General features: G+C 38.6%; 1 protein-coding gene, 1 non-coding gene and 1 pseudogene across 7 annotated transcripts in view; 2 read left to right on the forward strand and 1 right to left on the reverse strand.

Moving 5' to 3' along the window:
- The window catches only part of KATNAL1 (katanin catalytic subunit A1 like 1), a 101,707-nt gene that overhangs the window by 73,621 nt on the left and 8,121 nt on the right, over positions 1-19,965 (reverse strand). For 5 of the 6 annotated variants that reach the window (XM_021929351.2, XM_021929347.2, XM_021929350.2 and 2 more), the window contains exon 2: positions 2,534-2,709. In XM_021929351.2, coding sequence (XP_021785043.1) covers positions 2,534-2,695 — 162 coding nt within the window. In that variant the 5' untranslated portion in view covers positions 2,696-2,709. Of the gene's footprint in view, positions 1-2,533; positions 2,710-19,965 lie in introns of those variants that run through there. The other variant, NM_001169068.1, reaches the window with a different exon arrangement.
- LOC116270664 lies at positions 1,023-1,125 on the forward strand. Its single transcript, XR_004178810.1, has one exon. It is a non-coding gene; the product is annotated as a U6 spliceosomal RNA (small nuclear RNA).
- LOC101013422 lies at positions 15,436-16,030 on the forward strand (annotated as a pseudogene).

The raw sequence follows: 19,965 nt of genomic DNA on the forward strand, positions 1-19,965 counted from the left end.
GAATTACAAACTTCTAGTTTTTATTTAAATTCTCCTTCAACTGAAATCTGAATTATTTTTGCCTTATTTAAATTATTTTGAGTTCTAAGTTTATTTTTATTTCAAAGACAAGGTTTTTCCTGTATTTAAAAAATTTAACTGAACACATACTATGAGGAAATTCTTGTGTTTTCAAACTTTGAGCACAAACTCATTTTCAAAAGTAAACAGATAAAGATTAAAAATTACATTCAAGACCAGCCTAGGGAAACAAAAAAATTAGCCCAGGCATGACAGCGCGAGTCTACAGTCCTAGCTACTCAGGAGGCTGAGGCAGAAGGATCATTTGAGCCCAAGAGTCTGAGGCTACAATCACACTACTGCACTCCAGTCTGGGCAACAGAGCAAGACTCCATGTCAAAAAAAAAAAAAAGAAAAGAAAATTACAATTATAAATCATTTTAACAATTGTTTTTTCTTTAACCAGAAAGCAAGTCATACTGTAAAGCAGAGTATAAAAAATTTTCCCTCATCTTTATATTGAATAATATATTAAAAGGAACATATGAAGGAGTTACAGATCCAAAGAAAAAGCTAGGTAAAATTCAACTGCTAATACATGCAATTACACAATATGCTACACTGGAAGAAATGTAATTTCAGAACCCAGTGGAAAGAAACATAGTAGAAATGGTCACTATTTAACATACACAATTCAGAACATGTCAAAAATACTTCCATGATAGATTAATAAAATACCCTGCCTGTAGCTAACAGGAAGGATAGAAGAAAACAACTAAAAATTTGAGCCTGAGTTGGAGCAAGTATATTGTTCTCAATCAATATAATTTGGTAACATTTAAGTTGGAAAATAAGTCAAATTTACCCTCAAAACTTAGGAAAACATCAATTTCTGACTAATGGAAAAACTAGAAGAAACACTTGAAAGGCATTAGTACATAAAATGGAAACTTCAAAGAAATACTTGACTTAGTACTTGTAATTTTTAAAAGATTTTAAATTTTAACACCAAGTGGGGAGTGGTCTGCATTGGCAGCACATATACTAACACTGGAATGACACAGACAAGACCAGTATGTCCCCTGCACGGGATGCACACGAACTCCTGAAGTGGTCCGTATTTTTTCACTTAACGTTTTCTAAAAAGGATGTTATGTTGTTTCAGTATAACAGGTGAAAACACAAGCTTAAATAATAAACCCTTACAAAACAAAAGCCAATTTTGTTTAAACATCACTGAAGATGCTTTTATTTATTTCCTTAAAGATCTATTGCTTATAAGTACGATTTGTTTAAAAAAAAAAAATCGTTTTTAAAAGTTACAGTTAATTTGAAATTGGAGCAGCAAAGCAAGAACTATGCTAAAAGATACTGATTAAAACATTAAATTTAAAAAACAGTAAGTGGGTAAATTAAAATTCAAGTTTTTATTAACTGCCTTATTAATCAAATTATATAGTCAAAAGACAACAAATACAGTAATGTTTTTTATTAGATTACTGACTCATTTGTATTTTTAAGGAGTCTTTCAAAAGAGTTTTGCAAAATGGGTCAAAACAACATGTAAATATGAAAGGGAAAAGGGCGAGTATGAATACTTTATTTCGGGTCCAGCACAGTGGCTCACATATGTAATACCTGTGCTTTGAGGGGCCAAGGCAGGAGGATCACTTGAGGCCAGGGGTTTGAGTCCACCCTGGGCAACATAGCAATACTCAGTCCTTACAAAAAATCTAAAAATTAGCTGGACATGTGGTGTGAACCTGTCCCCCTAGCTACTTGGGAAGCTGAGGTGGGAGGATCGCTTGAGCCCAGCAGTTTGAGGCTGCAGTGAGCTGTGATGGCACCACTGCACTCCAGCCTGGGTGACAGAGCAAAACCCTTTTAAAAAAAAAAAAAAAAGAAAGAAAGAAAGAAAGAATGGGCCGGGTGCGGTGACTCACGCCTGTAATCCCAGCACTTTGGGAGGCTGAGGTGAGTGGATCACTAGGTCAGGAATTCAAGACCAGCCTGGCCAACATGGTGAAACTCCGTTTCTACTAAAAGTACAAAAATTAACTGGGCATGGTGGTGCATGCCTGCAGTCCCAGCAACTTGGGAGGCTGAGGCAGGAGAACTGCTTAAACCTGGGAGGCAGAGGTTGCAGTGAGCCAAGATCGTGCCACTGCACTCCAGCCTGGGCAACAGAACAAGACTCTGTCTCAAAAAAAAAAAAAGAATGAATGAATGAAATACTTTATTTCGAAAGTTTGTAGTCACACAATTAGGTAACTGATCATGAAAACAGAAAAAAGTAAAAGTAGATTCAATTGGAATTAAATATCTTCAAAACATACCTCATGAAATATATGATCAAAAAACAAAACATTAACTAGGTAAGATACTAAAATATACAAGAGCATATTTTAAACATAGTTCAGTATTCAGATAAATAGGAACTATTTCCATCTCAAACTCATTTTCCGACTCTAATCTCTCAAGTAAAATAGGGTACTGCTGTCCCAACACATCTAATACTTTAATATCATCTTACCTGTTGCCATTTGCCTTTGATAGCTGGATCTCTGACTGACTGGCAATGTCTCTGAATTTGCTGTATCACCCCCTGGTAATAAACCATTGATGAATCGTAATTTCCAAGAAGGGCATATTCTCTTCCTTTCTTTGCATTATCACAAATCTCAGCCAAATTCATCTTCTTTCAGAGACCTAAACATAAAATATAATGACTTTTAAAAGTTTTCAGCACTGACTTTAAAACATTTATTGTTCTTTAAAATATGTTTAAAACTACTTTTTTTTGAGTTAGAATCTTACTTTGTTGCCCAGACTGGAGTGCAGCGGCGTGATCTTGACTCACTGAAACCTCCACCTCCCAGGCTCAAGCGATTCCTGAGCAGCTACGACTACAGGGGTGCACCACCATGCCCAGCTAATTTTTGTATTTTTAGTAGAGATGGGTTTCACCATGTTGGCCAGGCTGGTCTCAAACTCCTGACCTCAGGTGATCCACCCACCTCGGTCTCCCAAAGCGCTGGGATTACAGGCGTGAGCCACTGTGCCCAGCCTAGAACTACTTTGAAAGTCAAAACAGTTACCATTCTTTTAGGTTATCTGTACGCATCTTATAATACTAAACAAAGTTTTCAAATTTGGAAGTATAAAGGAGATTACAAAAGAACACCCATGGAAATAATAGGGAGAGAGGTTACACAGCTCTGAACTACTGATTTACTTACAGATACATAAAATTGGACACTAGTTTTCCTTATTCCTTTATAATTACCATAGGCTGCAATAGATGAACTTGTTTTATTCAATTTATTCTTGACAACATAAAAAATATGATTATCACATAAATATATGAATATATTTTCTACTGAAGTCAGTTGAAACTATAAGAACTAGTTCTCACTAAAACTTCTTGGCCCCAAGAATAAAAAGTTATACTTAAAGAATAGATTTTAAAGACAGTCTATAGTTGTCCGTGTACCATTTATACTCATGTAATTGCCTCAAATTTAAATCTAAGCAAACACCTATAAATTAAACTCTTTGAACCCCAATTTGTAATCTTCTAAGACCCCATGATTCTCTATAGCTCTTTGGCCATGCAAATAACTATCATTATTTTCCTTTCTATAAGATGTTAGTCAGAATACCCTCTAAATTTCTGGCTTCCACTAAAGCTCTCCAGTTCAGTAATTCTGGCTTTTCTTCCAGGCTTTCCAAAAGTCTCCTAGAATCATCCAAGGCTTATATGCAAAGATACTTTCCTCCCAAGACTAAAAAGAATAGAAGTCCAGAGATACAGGAGAATGATATCCTGAGAAAGAGTCAAAATTGCCTTCTGATTTCCAGGAACAGTAAACCAATGAATACACATAAAGAAGAAAATCGAAATACTACTCTATGACTTATTCAGGGAATTAAACTTTGGCTTGGGGAGCCTGACTCTTCCACTCTGACTCTCAATCTCTTATCTGTTCTTCAGGAATTCAAAAATTCTTCCTGAAAATTAACCTTCACTAGTTCTAGGCATTTCAACTGACTCCAAAACATTTTTGAAAACAAATGTTTGTGTTTGGCATGTTATTTTCCCCTTATAGGTTCCATGAAGGCAGAGTTACATTACTTGAGAATCACACTGCAGCAAATACTACACTACTAATATGGTTTGGCTCTGTCCTCACCTAAATCTCACTTAAATTGTAATAATCCCCACGTGTTGAGGGCGGGACCAGGTGGTGGTAAATGGATCAAGGGGGCAGTTTCCTCCATGCTGTTCTTGTGATAATGAGTAAGTCTCATGAGAGATCTGATGGTTTTTTGTTTTCTGTTTTTTTTTTTAGATGGAGTCTCACTCTGTCACCCAGGCTGGAGTGCAGCGGCGCTATCTTGGCTCACTGCAAGCTCTGCCTCCTGGGTTCATGCCATTCTCCTGCCTCAGCCTCCCAAGTAGCTGGGACTACAGGCACCCACCACCATGCCCGGCTAATTTTTTTTGTATTTTTAGTAGAGACGGGGTTTCACCGTGTTAGCCAGGATGGTCTCGATCTCCTCACCTTGTGATCCACCCTCCTCAGCCTCCCAAAGTGCTGGGATTACAGGCGTGAGCCACCGCGTCCGGCCGAGATCTGATGGTTTTATAAGCGTCTGGTATTCCCCCTGCTGGCATGCATTCTCTCTCCTGCCCCCTGTGAAGAGGTGCCTTCCACCATGATTGTAAGTTTTCTGAGGCCTCCCCAGCCATGCAAAACTGTGAGTCAATTAAACCTCTTTTCTTTACAAATTACCCAGTCTGAGGTTTTTCTTCATAGCAGTGTGTGAAAGGACTAATACAGTAGACTAGTACCAGGAGTGGGGTGCTGCTACAAGGATACCTGAAAATGTGGAAGTGACTTTGGAACTGGGCAACAGGCAGAGGTTGGAACAGTCTGGAGGGCTCAGAACACAGAAAAATGTGGGAAAGTTTGGAACTTCCTAGAGACTTGTTGAATGGTTTTGACCAAAATGGTGATAGTGATATGGACAATGAAGTTCAAGCTGAAGTGGTTGCAGATGAAGATGAACTTGTTGGGAACTGGGATAAATGGGACCCTTGCTATGCTTTGGCAAAGAGACTGGCAGCATTTTGTTCCTGCCCTAGAGATTTGTGGAACTTTGAACTTGAGAGAGGTGATTCATGGTATCTGGCGGAAGAAATTTCTAAGCAGCAAAGTGTTCAAGAGGTGATTTGGGAGCGGGGAGTTGCTCTTAAAAGCATTCAGTTTTACCCATTCACAAAGATTAGGTCTGGAATTGGAATTTATGTTTAAAAGGGAAGCAGTGAATAGAGGTTTAGAAAATGCGTAGCCTGACAATGCAATAGAAAAGAAAAACCCATTTCTGCCAGCTGCAGAAATTCGAGTAAGTAACAAGGAATCAAAAGCTAATCACCAAGACAATGGGGAAAATGCCTCCAGGGCACATCAGAGATGTTGGCAGCCCCTCCCATCACAAGCCCAGAGGCCTAGGAGGGAAAAATGGGTTTCCTAGGCTGGGTCTAGGGCCCCCCTGTTGTGTGCAGCCGTGGGACTTGGTGCTCTGCACCCAGCCACTCCAGCCATGGCTAAAAGGGGCCAAGGTACAACTCAGGCCATGGCTTCAGTGGGTACAAGCCCCAAGTTCTGGCAGCTTCCACATGGTGTTGGGCCTGTGGGTGCACAGAAGATGAGAACTGAGGTTTGGGAACCTCCCTCTAGATTTCAGAGGATGTATGGAAATGCCTGAATGTCCAGGCAGAAGTCTGCTGCAGGGGCAGGGCCCTCATGGAGAACCTCTGCTAGGGAAGTGCGGAAGGGAAATGTGTGGCTGGAGCTCCCACTGAGTCCCCACTAGGGCACTGCCTAGTGGAGTTGTAAGAAGAGGGCCACCACCCTCCAGATCCCAGAATGGTAGATCCACTAACAGCTTGCACTATGCATCTGGAAAAGCCACAGACACTCGAGGCCAGCTGTGAAAGCAGCCAGGAGGTGGGGATGTACCCTGCAAAGCCACAGGGGTGGAGCTGCCCGAGGCCATGGGAACCTACCTCTGACATCAGTGTGACCTGGATGTCAGATATGGAGTCAAAGGAGGTAATTTTGGAAGTTTAAGGTTTAATGACTGCCCTACTGGATTTCAGAATTGCATGGGGCCTATATCCCTTTGTTTTAGCCAATTTCTCCCATTTGGAACAAGTGTATTTACCCAACGCTTGTACTCCCAATATATCTAAAAAGTAACTAACCTGTTTTTGATACAGGCTCATAGGTGGGAGAAACTTGCCTTGTCTCAAATGAGACTTTGGACTTGGACTTTTGAGTCTGGAATGAGTTAAGACTTTGGGGGACGGTACGAAAGGCATGATTGTGCTTTGAAATGTGAGGACATAAGATTTGGGAAGGGTCGCAGGCAGAATGATATGGTTTGGCTCTGTGTCCCCAACCAAATCTCACTTTGAACTGTAATAATCACATGTCAAGGGCAGGAGCAGGTGGAGGGACTGGATCACGGGGGCAGTTCCCCCCATGCTGTTCTCATGATAATGTGAGTCTCATGAGATCTGATGGGTTTATAAGAATCCGGCATTTCCCCTGCTGGCATTCATTCTCTCTCCTGCAGCCCTGTGAAGACGTGCCTTCTGCCATGATTTTAAGTTACCTGAGGCCTCCCCAACCATGTAGAACTGTGAGTCACTTAAACCTCTTTCTTTATAAATTACCCAGTCTCAGGTATTTCTTCATAGCAGCATGAGAATGGACTAATACAACTAGTTTTAATTTCAATGTCCAGTGGATCTATCCACAGAATACAGGACAACCATGGAAAGTCTCATCTTCAAATTTAGAATATTAACACAAAACCATATGGTCTTACTATAATGAGTAATATGTAATTAACAAATCCAGTAGAAACAAAGATGCTCTACAAATTATTTCTCTTTAAAGTCATTGTGAAACAAAAGTGTTAATCCTGCTCACAAGTACAGACACAAACTTATGAAAGATAAAAATATCCTGATACAAAGGAGGGGTTGGCAAACTTTTCCTGTAAAAGACCTGACAAGCAAACACTTTAGGTTTTGAGAGCTAACAAACAAAATGAAGGATATTATATAACTACTTATATAATGAGACAAAAAATTCCATAATTCTTATCGATGCAATTCAAAATATTATAGAAACAATAACAGAGTACAACTTTCTGTAAGACAGGTTGACTAAGGAGAAGACTGAAACTCTTTCTGGGGACAATATTTCACTTAGTTGGGATTCAAAGTTAGTGTTCCCTATCATAAGAATCAATCACAAATGTTCACACATTCTAATGTTTACCTTGAATACAATAAATTTCATGTTTGAAAATGTCTTTTTTCAAAAGTACTAATTAGGTGCTACTTTATACTGATAGTAAATTACTAGTATATGATTTCAATTCAGCATAATCATTGTTTGGAAGGCATTTAAAGGATTTACTCTTCTCTTAGTATTTACCTTTTAGCATGTCATTATTTGCAGATTAATCATTCCAATTAAAGGTTAAATAAAAAGTGCCTCAACTGCACAGTTAAATGGAAATTTCCTTGGCACTTACATCAAGTTCTAAAACATGCTGCTGAAGCTGTAGTTTGAACTCAGAAAACACACCTATTGCAAACTGGGTAGGAATGGAGACCTTTGTTTTAACTTATAACAGCATGGAAAGCTATATAAAATGACTTGATATTACTTGTGATTCAAAGAATAGTGGTTGCCATTGAAATAACTTTACTGCAGTATTAGTTTTGATACAAGAACTGTTTTGTCTTGTAATTTTAGGTTGAATTCATTAAGAAATACTATTGAGTCTGCATCACAAACTGATTTCTAAAGCCATTCAGCATTCAATATTCAGATTGACAGCAGTTTATCACATTCAGAAAAATTTCAATCTCACTTCTAAATTCAAAAGTTTGCAATAAAAACCTTACAACTAATAAGCCATCAAACTGCTGTACAGCAGGGCAAGTGAAAATATTCAGCTTCTATTTCTGACAAAAATTCCTAGAACTGACAATGGCTAGGTCCACAAGAGCAAATGTTGACACTACTGGTTCAATATTACATGATAGATTCAAATATTCTCTGCAAAATACCTGCTATGAAATAAAATAAGTAACCATAGACTCTAAACATCTTACACTTTCACAGCTTTATAAATTTGTCCACCTGAATTTTTTCTACTCTACACAAATTTTTACCACCATCAGTTATAATGCATCTTAGCAGACTACACTTCACTCAGGTTGCAAGCCATTAGTGTTTTCCTAACTTTTTGAAATATCTTTAGCTATTCTACACACACTATTCATTAAGATTATTTAATAACTTCAAACTCAGCCTTGACTTTTCAAATAAACAACTGAGCAGTATTGGCAACATCTGTCAACTCATCAAAAGCCAAGGAAATCCACTCAAAATCATTTGCCTTGTTTTTTAATTGATTATTGATGTCCTCAATTCTTTGAGTAATTCTTCTTGCCAAAAGACTAATAGTCTAAGTTTACCTTCTCCGGATACAATTCTGCGCCTGTTGTAACCAAACACAATTTAGTCACTTCACTACTGAGAAATGACTCCCTTGCCTGCCTAACAAATGAGCCACTTGGAAGTTCACTCTGGGTGCAGCCTGATTTTTATTTTCTAATTTTGTGAAGAAATTCTACTGGAATAAGATATTCCTTTTTATGTTTTCTCATTTTTCTGACCATTAATTTCCTGTGAGTTGGGAATATTGTGATGAATGCAGAGTCTGATAATATCAGTGTATACTGTATTTAACACAACTATAGTGTCACTGCATAATACAATGCCTTGTCATAATTCAATAATCTATGCTTCAGCGTGCTTTAAGAGTAAAACATTCCAAGTCTATTTTTTTCATCTTTTCTTGTTTTGACATGATGTGTATGCACTGATAATAAAGTAAAATGTCACAGCACAGTGATATACATGGCACTTAAAACAGTGATTACAGATCAGAAACAGCAGTGCAAAAGCAATGAGAATGCCACATGGTTTCTGTCACAACCCCTCAACTTTGCCATTCCAGCACAAAAGCAGCCAGACACAATTTGTAAACAACTACATACGGTTGTGTTCCAATAAAACCTTATATGTGGACAATGAAATCTGAATTTCATTTAATTTCCACATGTCACAAAACAGTATTCTTCTTTTGATTTTTCTTCAACCTTATAAAAATGCAAAAATCATTCCTGATTCATGAGCCATTCAAGAACAAGTGGCAAGCTGGATTTGGCCCCTGGACTGCAGTTTGCTGACTCTTGCTTTCAGCTTCTATCTTAAGAATCTAGCAGGGGAAGCAAATTAAACCAAAAGAAGCAGAAGGAAAAAATGTAATCAAGTTAAGGGAAGAAATCAATGAGATAGAAAACAGAAAAACAAGAGAAAATTTCAATGTAGCCAAAAGCAGGTTCTTCACAAAGATCAATAAAATGAATAAACCTCTAGTAAGATTGACCAGGAAAGGGAGAAAAGAAAACACACATTACCAAAACAAAAAATGAAGGCAGTCTATCACTACAAACCTTGGAGCTACTGAAAGACAAAAGAGGGTTTAATGAAATGGACAAATTCTATGATGGTCACATAGCAAAGCTTGCCCAAGAAGAGATAGAGTACTTAATCTGAAAAGTCCTATATCAATTAATGAAATTGAATACAGAAGAGGCAGAAATATTTCCAATTTTTTTTTCTTTTTTGCCAGAGTTCTTTCGGCTATTCAACTCATATTTTAAAGCCAGTGTTAGCCTTACACCAAAAATCAGACAAAGATCTTATCAGAAAATTACATATCAGTATCCCTCACAAACATAGATACAAAAAAATCTTCAAATTTTAGCTAATCAAATCCAGCAATATGTAAAATGGATAATGTATTATGACCCAGTGAGGTTTATCCTAAGAATTCAAGATGGTTCATTTTAAAACCAATCAATTTTAAGAGAATAAAAATGAAACATTATAAATCATCTCAATAGATACAGAAAATATATTTGACAGAATTCAACATAATTCATAAGAACACTTAGCAAACTAAAAATAAAAGACAATTTCCTCAACCGAGTAATGGACATCTATGAAATACGTACAGCAAGCATATGTATTGTGAAAGACTAAATGCTCCCCAAGATCAAGAACAAGACAAGGATATTTGCTCTCACCCCTTCTATTCCACATTAGAACTGAGGTTCTAACCAGTGCAATAAGGTAATGCAAAAATAAAAGGCATGCAGATTGGAAAAGAAGTAAAGCTGCTTTTATTTACAGAAAACATGACTGTCAGTGGAGAAAATCCTAGGGACTCTGCAAATAGCTCTAGAACTATTAAATGAGCTGTGTAAGGTTGCAGCACACAAGGTCAGTATTCAAAAATCAATCTTATTTCCACATACGAGAAATAACCAGAAACTAAAAACAGTAAAATTATCCAAAAATATTAAATATTCTGGGATAAATTTAACAAAATATGTGCAAGACTTGTAACCTGAGAACTATTAAAACCTAAGAGAATTAAACATGACCTAAATTAATAGATGTGTGTGTATTTGTTTATGAATAAAAACACTCAATATGGGTAAGATGTCAAATTATCTTGAAAGTAACCCATAGAGTCAATGGAATCCCAATCAAAATCCCAGCAGCCTTTTTTGGAAAAATTGACAAGTTGATTCTAAAACTTAAATGGAAATGAAAGAACACAAAATAGACAAAAGTTTTGAAAAACAGTAAAGTAGGAGGACTTACTAACACAGATGTATTCAGGTGGAGTACTTCTAAGGGGCTGAGGGGAAAAATGCCTGTTGGGGGTCGATGTCAACTACAAGATTTTAAAATTTACTATAAAGTTACAGTAATCATGGCCGGGTGCGGTAGTTCATGCCTGTAATCCCAGCACTTTGGGAGGCCGAGGTGGGTGGATCACCTGAGGTTGAGAGTTTGAGACCAGCCTGACCAACATGAAGAAACCTCGTCCCTACTAAAAATACAAAATTAGCCGGGCGCAGTGGGGCATGCCTGTAATCCCAGTTACTCGGGAGGCTGAGGCAGGAGAATCGCTTTGACCTGGGAGGCAGAGGTTGGGGTGAGCCGAGATCCCGCCACTGCATTCCAGCCTAGGCAACAAGAGCGAAATTCCATCTCGAAAAAAAATTAATAATAAAGTTATGGTAATCAAGACAGTGTGGAACTGACATTAAGACAGACACAAAAATCAGTGAAAGAAACTAGAGAGTCAAGAAACAGATTCATACATACAAAGCCAACTAATTTTCAACCAAAGTGCCCAAAAAAATTCAACGAGGGAAGGACAATTTTTTCCAGCAAAAAGGTCCTGAAAGAAATTGGCTATCTATATGCGAAACAAAAACTGAATCTCAACCCTTCTTTCACATCACGTACAAAAATGAATTATGGATTAATGGATGACTGACCTAAATGTAAGAGTTAAAACTATTACTGACTCAAATGGATGACTGACCTAAATGTAAGAGTTAAAACTATAAAGCTTCCAGAAGACAACCTAACCCAACGTACTTTTTTTTCCACCAGTTCCCCAAGCCCCAGTTCCCATGGGGCAATTTGAAAAGGGCCATGTAACATCTGCAAAGGAAGTAGTCTGAATTACAGGAGAGGAGGCCTAAGCTTAGAGAACCTGCATCTATGAAGTTTTATGCTTCTCTATCCCTGTTCCAAAGGGAGATACTGTATCTTCCAAGGCTATAAGCAAACCTGACCTTTGCTCTGGAGAAAGACACTCTCTCTTTCTACCCTCCAAGGCTGTTCAACTTGGTACCTCCCTTCATCCTAGGGAGCCCTTCCGGGCCTCTTCTATGTTGTCCTTTTGTCATGTATCACATGTCTTTGTCTTTCTTGGTTCACTCTCTTTTTTTTTTTTTTTTTTTTTTGAGACTCAGTCTCGCTCTGTCGCCCAGGGTTCACTCTCTTACCTTTATGGAGCACATTTTCTACAGAAGGGAGATAAAATTTTTGCAACTGTGCATGTCTGTAAATACCTTTATTCTACCCTCACACTTCCATGAGAATTTGCCTGGCTACTGAAGCTTAGCTCGGAAATAATTTTCCTTGAGGATTTTTACGGCATCTCCCTAATACCTTTCAGATTTCAATACTAGGTTAAGAAGACTGACGTCATTTAAATTCCTAACCTGTTATATATCACTTGTTTTTCCCCTTTTCTGGAAACTTGTAGGATCTTCTCTTTGACATGAGTTTTCTAACATCTTTGATGATGTGCTTTGAAATGGGTCTATTTGGGGTTCTTTCAATGTAGAAATTAATATCTTTCCATTTTAGGAAATATTCTGAATTATTTCATTGAAAATTTCTTTCCTTTTTTTTTTTTTTTTCTGTTATGAAATGCCTTTTATCCAGGAATTAGACTTCCTAGGCTGGTCCTCTAATTTTCTCAGTTTTTCTCTCCTTTTTTCCATCTCTCTGTCCTTTTGCTCTACTTTCTTGGAGATTTTCTCAACCTCATATTATAATCCTTCTTTAGAACTTCTTCCGTTTTTGCTGAGGTATATAAAGTGCACAAGTCTTACGTGTGCAGCTCAATGACCTTTTACACTGTGCACATACACTGCGTACACCCAGGCAACACCCGCTTCAAACTACAGAACACTTCCAACTCCCCAGAAGGATCCTTCATCCCTCCCAGTCCGTACTTTAATCACTATTCTGATACCACAGACGCGTTTTGCCTGCTTTTTAAAAATCAGCTTTGAGGTATAATTTTCATACAATTAAATCCACTAATTTTAAGTGTACAAGTTGATGAGTTTTGAAAACTTTATAAACTACATAACCACCACGACAAAGGTAAAGAACGTTTCTATCCCCCCAGAAAACTCCCTTTTGCCACTTTGCATTCGACCTCCGACTCTCACCATGTCCTCTCCTGTTTCCTTCTCCCTACACAGGCCCACCTCACTTTACCGCGCCTCATTCTGCTGCACTTCGCAGACACTATTTTACAATTTGAAGATTCGTGGCAACCGTGCATCCAGCAAGTCTACCGGTGCCACTCTCTGACAGCATGTGTTCCCTTTTGTCTCTATGTCACATTTTGGTAATTCTCACAATATTCCAAACTTCTCCATTTTTATTCTATCTGTTAATACACAATGTTACCGTGGTAATTGTATTGGGGCACCAGAAACCATGCCCTATAGAAGGTGAATATCATTGATAAATACTGTGTTCTGACTGTTCTGCCAATAGGCTGTTGTCCTGTCTCTCTTCTCCTCCGGCCTCCCTTTTCCCGGAGACACAATACTGAAATTAGGCCAGTGAAGAATCCTACAATAGCCTCTAAGTGTTCAAGTGAAAGGGAATAGTTGCATGTCTCTCACTTGAAACCAAGAGTTAAAATGACTAAGCTTAGCGAGCAAGGCATGTTGAAAGCTAAGACAGGCCGAAATGTAGATCTCTTGTGCCGAAGAGCCAAGTTGTAAACGCAAAGAAAAAGTTCTTGAAAGAAATTAAAAGTGCTATTCCAGTGAACATATGAATGATGAGAAAGCAAAACAGCCTTATTGCTGATATGGAGAAAGTGTGAGTGGTCTGGACAGAAGATCAAACCAGCCACAATATTCCCTTAAGCCAAAGCCTAATCCAGAACAAGACCCTAATTGTCTTCAATTCTATGAAGGCTGAAAGAGGTGAGGATGCTGCAGAAGTATGAAGCAAGCAGAGATTGGTTTATGAGGTTTAAGGAAAGAAGACTTTTCCACAACACAAAAGTGCAAGGTGAACCAGCAAATGCTAATGCAGAAGCTGCAGCAAGTTGTCTAGAACTAGCTAAGATCATTGATGAAGGTGGCTACACTAAACAACAGATTTTCAATGCAGACAAAACAGCCTTCTATTGGAAAAAGATTTCATCTACGACTTTCCTAGCTAGAGAGGAGGAGTGAACGCCTGGGTTCAAAGCCTTAAAGGACAGGCTGGCTCTCTCGTTAGGGGCTGATTTAGCTGACGACTTGAAGTTGAAGTCAATGCTCATTTACTAGTATGAAGATCCTAGGGCCCTTAAGAATTATGCTAAATCTACTCTGCCTGTGCTCTGTAAATGGCATAGCAAAGTCTAGATGACAGCACATCTGTTTACAGTATGGCTTATTGAGTATTTTAAGCCCAACTTTGAGAGTTATGGCTCAGAAAAAAAGATTCTTTTAAAAATACTGCTGCTCACTGACAATGCACCTGGTCACCAAAGAGCTCTGACGGAGATGTACAGAGAGATGAATGCTGTTTTCATGCTTGCTTATCCATTCCACAGCCCATGGATAAAGGAGTTATTTCAACTTTCAAATCTTATTATTTAAGAAATACATTTTGTAAGGCTATAGGTGCCATAGATAGTGAACTCCTTTGATGAAACTGGGCAAAGTAAACTGAACACTTTCTGGAACAGAGTCATCCTTCTAGATGCCAAGAAGAACATTTGTGATTCATGGGAGGATGTCAAAACATTAACACTAACAGGAGCGTTACAGAAATTGATTCCAATCCTCATGGATGACTCTCCGAGTTTCAAGACTTTAGTGGAGGAAGTCACTGCAGATGTGGTAGAAATAGCAAGAGAACTAGAATTAGACGTGGAGCTTGTAGATGTGACTGAATTGCTGCAATCTCATGATAAACCATAAACGGGGTAGGGCACAGTGACTCACACCTGTAATCTCAACATTTCGGGAGGCAAAAGCAAGAGGATTGCTTAAGACCAGGAGTTCAAGACCAGCCTGGGTAACACAGCAAGACCCCATCTCTACAAAAAATTTTAAAAAAAATTGAACGGATGAGGAGTTGTTTCTCATGTATGAGCAAAGAAAGCGGTTTGTTGAGCTGGAGTCTACTCCTGGTGAAGATGCTTGTGAACACTGTTGAAATAACAATGAAGGATTCAGATTACTACATTATCTTAGTTGATAAAGCAGCAGCAGGATTGGGAGAGGATTGACTCCAATTGTGAAAGAACTGCTACTGTGGGTAAAATGCTATCAAACAGTGTAATTGCATGCTATGGAGAAATTTTTCACAAAAGGAAGAGTCAATACATCCACCAAACTCTGTTGTTGTCTTATTTTAAGAATTGCCCTGGGCCAGGCACATTGGGTCATGCCAGTAATCCCAACGCTTTGGGAGGCAGAGGCAGGAGTATCACTTGAGGCTACATGTTCAAGACCAGCCTGGGCAACATAGCAAGATGCCAATTCTACAAAAAAAAAAAAAATTAAAAATTAAAAATTAGTCACATGGGCAGAGAACGCAGGTCCACGTGTGTGATCATCCGTGCATCTAGCCTTTGCCCACACAGCTTTCAGTCATGGCCTCCGGTAATGCGCACGTGGAAAAGCCCGCCCCTGACTTCAAGGCCACAGCCATGGTGGATGGCGCCTTCAAAGAGGTGAAGCTGTCAGACTACAAAGGGAAGTACGTGGTCCTCTTTTTCTACCCTCTGGACTTCACTTTTGTGTGCCCCACAGAGATCATCGCATTCAGCAACCACACCGAGGACTTCCGCAAGCTGGGCTGCGAAGTGCTGGGCGTCTTGGTGGACTCTCAGTTCACCCACCTGGCTTGGATCAACACCCCCCAGAAGGAGGTAGGCTTGGGCCCCCTGAACATCCCCTGCGTGCTGATGCGACAAGACACTTGTCTGAGGATTACGGCGTGCTGAAAACAGATGAGGGCATTGCCTACAGGGGCCTCTTTTACACTGATGGAAGGGTGTCCTTCGCCAGATCACCGTTAATGATTTGCCTGTGGGACGCTCATTGGATGAGGCTCTGCAGCTGGTCCAGGCCATCCAGTACACAGATGAACACAGAGAAGTTTGTCCTGCTGGCTGGAAGCTTGGCAGTGACAAGATTAAGCCCAACGTGGATGACAGCAAGGAATATTTCTCCAAACACAATTAGGCTGGCCAATGGGTAGTGAGCTTGTGCCCCTACCTAGGTGCCTGTGCTGGGTACCCACCTGTGCCCCCACCTAGGTGCCCTGTGCTGACCCAGGCAAGGCCAGACCTGCCCCTCCAAACGCCACAGTGTGGGACCCTGGAGGGCCAGGCCAAGGCCTTCTCATGCTTCCACCTGGGAGCTGAATAGTGACGCCCTCCCCAAAGCCTGCCCAGCCACACACAGGCCTAGAGGTGACCAATGAAGTATTAGGGAAGGGAAAAAAAAATTAGTCACGTGTGGTCCTAGCTACTCAAGAGGCTGGGGCGGGAAGATCGCTTGAGTCCGAGAGTTTGAGGCTGCAGTAAGTTATGATGGCACCACTACACTCCAGCCCTCCAGTCTGGGTGACAGAGGCCCTGTCTCTTTAAAAAAAAAAAGAAAAGGAGGAGGAAGAAGGAAGGAGGAGGAGAAGGAGAAAAAGAAAGAAGAGGAAGGAGGAGGAGGAAGGAAGAAGGACGAGGAGGAAGAGAGGAAGATGAGAGAAGAACAAGGAGGAAGAAGAAATTGCCACAGCCACCCCAACCTTCAGCAACCACTACCCTGATCTGTCAGCAGCCATCAAAAGACCCCCCACCAGTAAAAACATTAAGACTTGCTGAGGCTCAGATAACTGTTAGCGTTTTTAGCATTTTTTAGCAATACAGTCTTTTTTAACAACAGATGCTGGCAAGGCTGCAGCAAAAAGGGAATACTTATACACTGTTGGTATGGAAAGCAGTTTAGAGATTTCTCAAAGAACTTAAAACAGAACTACCATTTGACCCAGCAGTCCCATTACTGGGTATATACCCAAAAGAAAACCAATCATTCTACCATAAAGACACATGCACTCATATGTCCACTGCAGCACTATTCACAATAGCAAAGCCATGGAATCAATCTTGGTATCCATCAACAGTGGACTGGATAAAGAAAACGTGGTACATATATACCATGGAATACTACATGGTCTTAAAGAACAAAATCACGTCCTTTACAGCAACATGGATGTAGCTGGAGGCCATTATCCTTAGCAAATTAATGCAGGAAGAGAAAACCAAATACTACATATTCTTATATACAAGTGGGAGCTAAACATTGGGTACTCCTAGATATAAAGATGGCAACAACAGACACTGGAAACTAATAGAGGTGGGAGGGAGGCAGGCAAGGGTTGGAAAACTATCTTTTGGCTACTACACTCACCGTCTGGGTGATGGGATCATTTATATCCCAAACCTCAGCATCATGCAATATAGCCATGTAACAAATCTGCAGACGTACCCCCTAAATCTAAACTAAAAGTTAAAAAATGTTTAAGTCTTTTTAAATTGAGGCATGTACATTTTTTAGATGTAATGCTATTGCACATTTGATAAACTATAGTATAGTGTAAACGTAACTTTTATACGCATTGGGAAACCAGAAAGTTTGTGTGACTAGCTTTATCGCAATATTTGCTTTACAAAAATGGTCTGGAACAAAGCCCACAGCATCTCCGAAGTATGCCTGTAGTTTTGTCAGTTCTAGAATGCAAAATAAATAAACGCATACAGTATGTACTCTGATTTCCTTCATTAGAATAATGCTTTTGAGATTCAACTATGCCCTTATATGTACCAGTAATTACTTTTTATTGCTGAGTAGTATCCCATTATATAGATATACTAAAATTTGTTTATTCACTCACCAGTTCTCCATAGGGCACTTCACAGAAACAAATCACAAAAGTACAGGACATATCATTTACCCAGGCTTTATTTCCACTGAGTTTACATCTAAAATTACAAGATACAAAGAAAACAATCCACTATGAGGGAGAATACAACATAGAGAAAATTAAGGCCTTTATCTAAAGTCCTTGATAATCCATTAGACAGCTACTGTAAAATAAGTACATTTAAAGACATAGGGACAAGAAATTTTAAAATAAATAAGCTTATATGAAAAATAATCAAAAAGAACTTCTGGCATTAAAATATATAGTCACTGAAATTAAAAAAAAAAAAAAACTCAGTGGACTGAGGAAGCAAGAGCTTAGACACAGATGAAAGGAGAATCAATAAACCAGAAGACAGAGCTGTAGGAACTGACCAGAATGCCGTATATACAGAGAGAATAAGTAATAAGATTAAGAAATGCAGCAGAGTAGAAAGAGAAGATCCATCATATGTCTCTTATGAATTCCAGAAGGAGAAAAAAGAAAGGCAAAATTCAAAAATATAGTGGCTGAGAATTTTCCAAAACTAGCAGAAGACAACAATTTTCAGTTTAAAAGCAAATCAAAGTTCACACCTAGAGACAAGGCAGTAAGACTGAAGAACATTTATAATGGAAGGAAATGACAAATCATATACAAAGGAAAGAAATTATATTGATAGGTAACTTTTCAAGAGGAACATCGGGAGCCTGGAGACAGTGAAATAATATCTTCCAAGGGGTAGGGGGTTGACAACCTAGAATTGCATACCAAACCAAGTTTATGTTTGATAAAGGCCACATAAAAATTTCAGACAGAAAAACCTGGGTATGAATCCAGGCACCATAAATTTTTAGTTGTGACCTCAGACAAATCATGTAATTTCAATAGGCCTCAGTTCTGTCTACAAAATAGGAAAAATAGTATTTATCGTAAGGTTACTTTAAAAATTAAATGTGATATGTTAACATCACTCCTCACATACAACACTGAATCAACGTAAGGAGTATTTTTACTCTACACTCAACATCAATACAGATAATTGAAGCGGTTCATTTTTCCTCTGAAAAAAGAAATCAACTGATTCAATTTTCGTTATAAATTTCTAGAAGCTATACTATAATTACTTTTAGTCACAATCTTGAAATATAGTTTTTTAAAAAATCTCCTTTACTATAAATTAGAAGAATTTCTAGGACTTTTTAAAATGTCAGGTTAAATCTAAAGACAAAACATTTTAGCAATGTCTAATATTTGACAATATGTCTCTTATTTTGAGTTTATTATGTATTCAAAAATAAATTAAGCATCTTCTTACAGTATTTACTGCTGAACTGACGCAGCAATGCTGCCCTATACAGAATGCTCCAGGTAATATCTTCAAGGAGAGTTCTAGGCTCAGACTGAGAAGCGCTCAGTCCAAGTTCATGCTCAGACCAAGAAGGAATACTGCTTTATCTGGTCCCAGATAATTATTTTTGTAACTGTTTCATGACTCAGATCTAAACATAACACATCAAGTCAACTCCTCAGCTACATCTCCAACCTTTCTGTTCTCTCCTTTAAATCTGCCATCACCCACAACACACACACGAACTTTCTCTCCCAACATACTTTAATTTTTTATCTCATGCCAAGACTAAGACACATAATTGAAAAAATGAAAAGCTAGCTTGTATCCAGAACCCAACCCCACCAGGGACGTCACTCATAATTCCTATTACAAATGGAATCATATTTATCATTCTTTTGTCTCCACAGTAATGGTTTTTAAAGAGGAAACAAACATTTTTTAAACTAATTTTATGTGAATGATGTCAATCTAATTCAGTTATACTTACAATACATACGAGACTAAGAAAATAATTTCTGCTTTAAACTATTTTCATTCTGACACTTCCATATTTTTCTCATATTGTTCCTTTTCCTCCTAAAAGTTATAAATTCCTGAAACTAGATGCCTATTTCAGAAACACCTAAGTAACCTGGACTATAGCAATGTGAACTAAATAACACTAGAACAGTGGTAAGCAAAACAACAAAACAAGTTTTATTTTCAATATTTTGTACCACAATGAATTTTATCAATATGTCTAGGCTTTACATGTTTAATGAAAAAAAAAAAAATGCTTCTCCAAATCACCAAAGTTCAGTTTATGTCATACAATGGCTGCTATAAATAAAAGCAATTAAGGAAACACATAACCACGATTTCTCA

The sequence above is a fragment of the Papio anubis genome, chromosome 15 (assembly GCF_008728515.1).
Source record: "Papio anubis isolate 15944 chromosome 15, Panubis1.0, whole genome shotgun sequence".
Classification (NCBI taxonomy): Eukaryota; Metazoa; Chordata; class Mammalia; order Primates; family Cercopithecidae; genus Papio; species Papio anubis.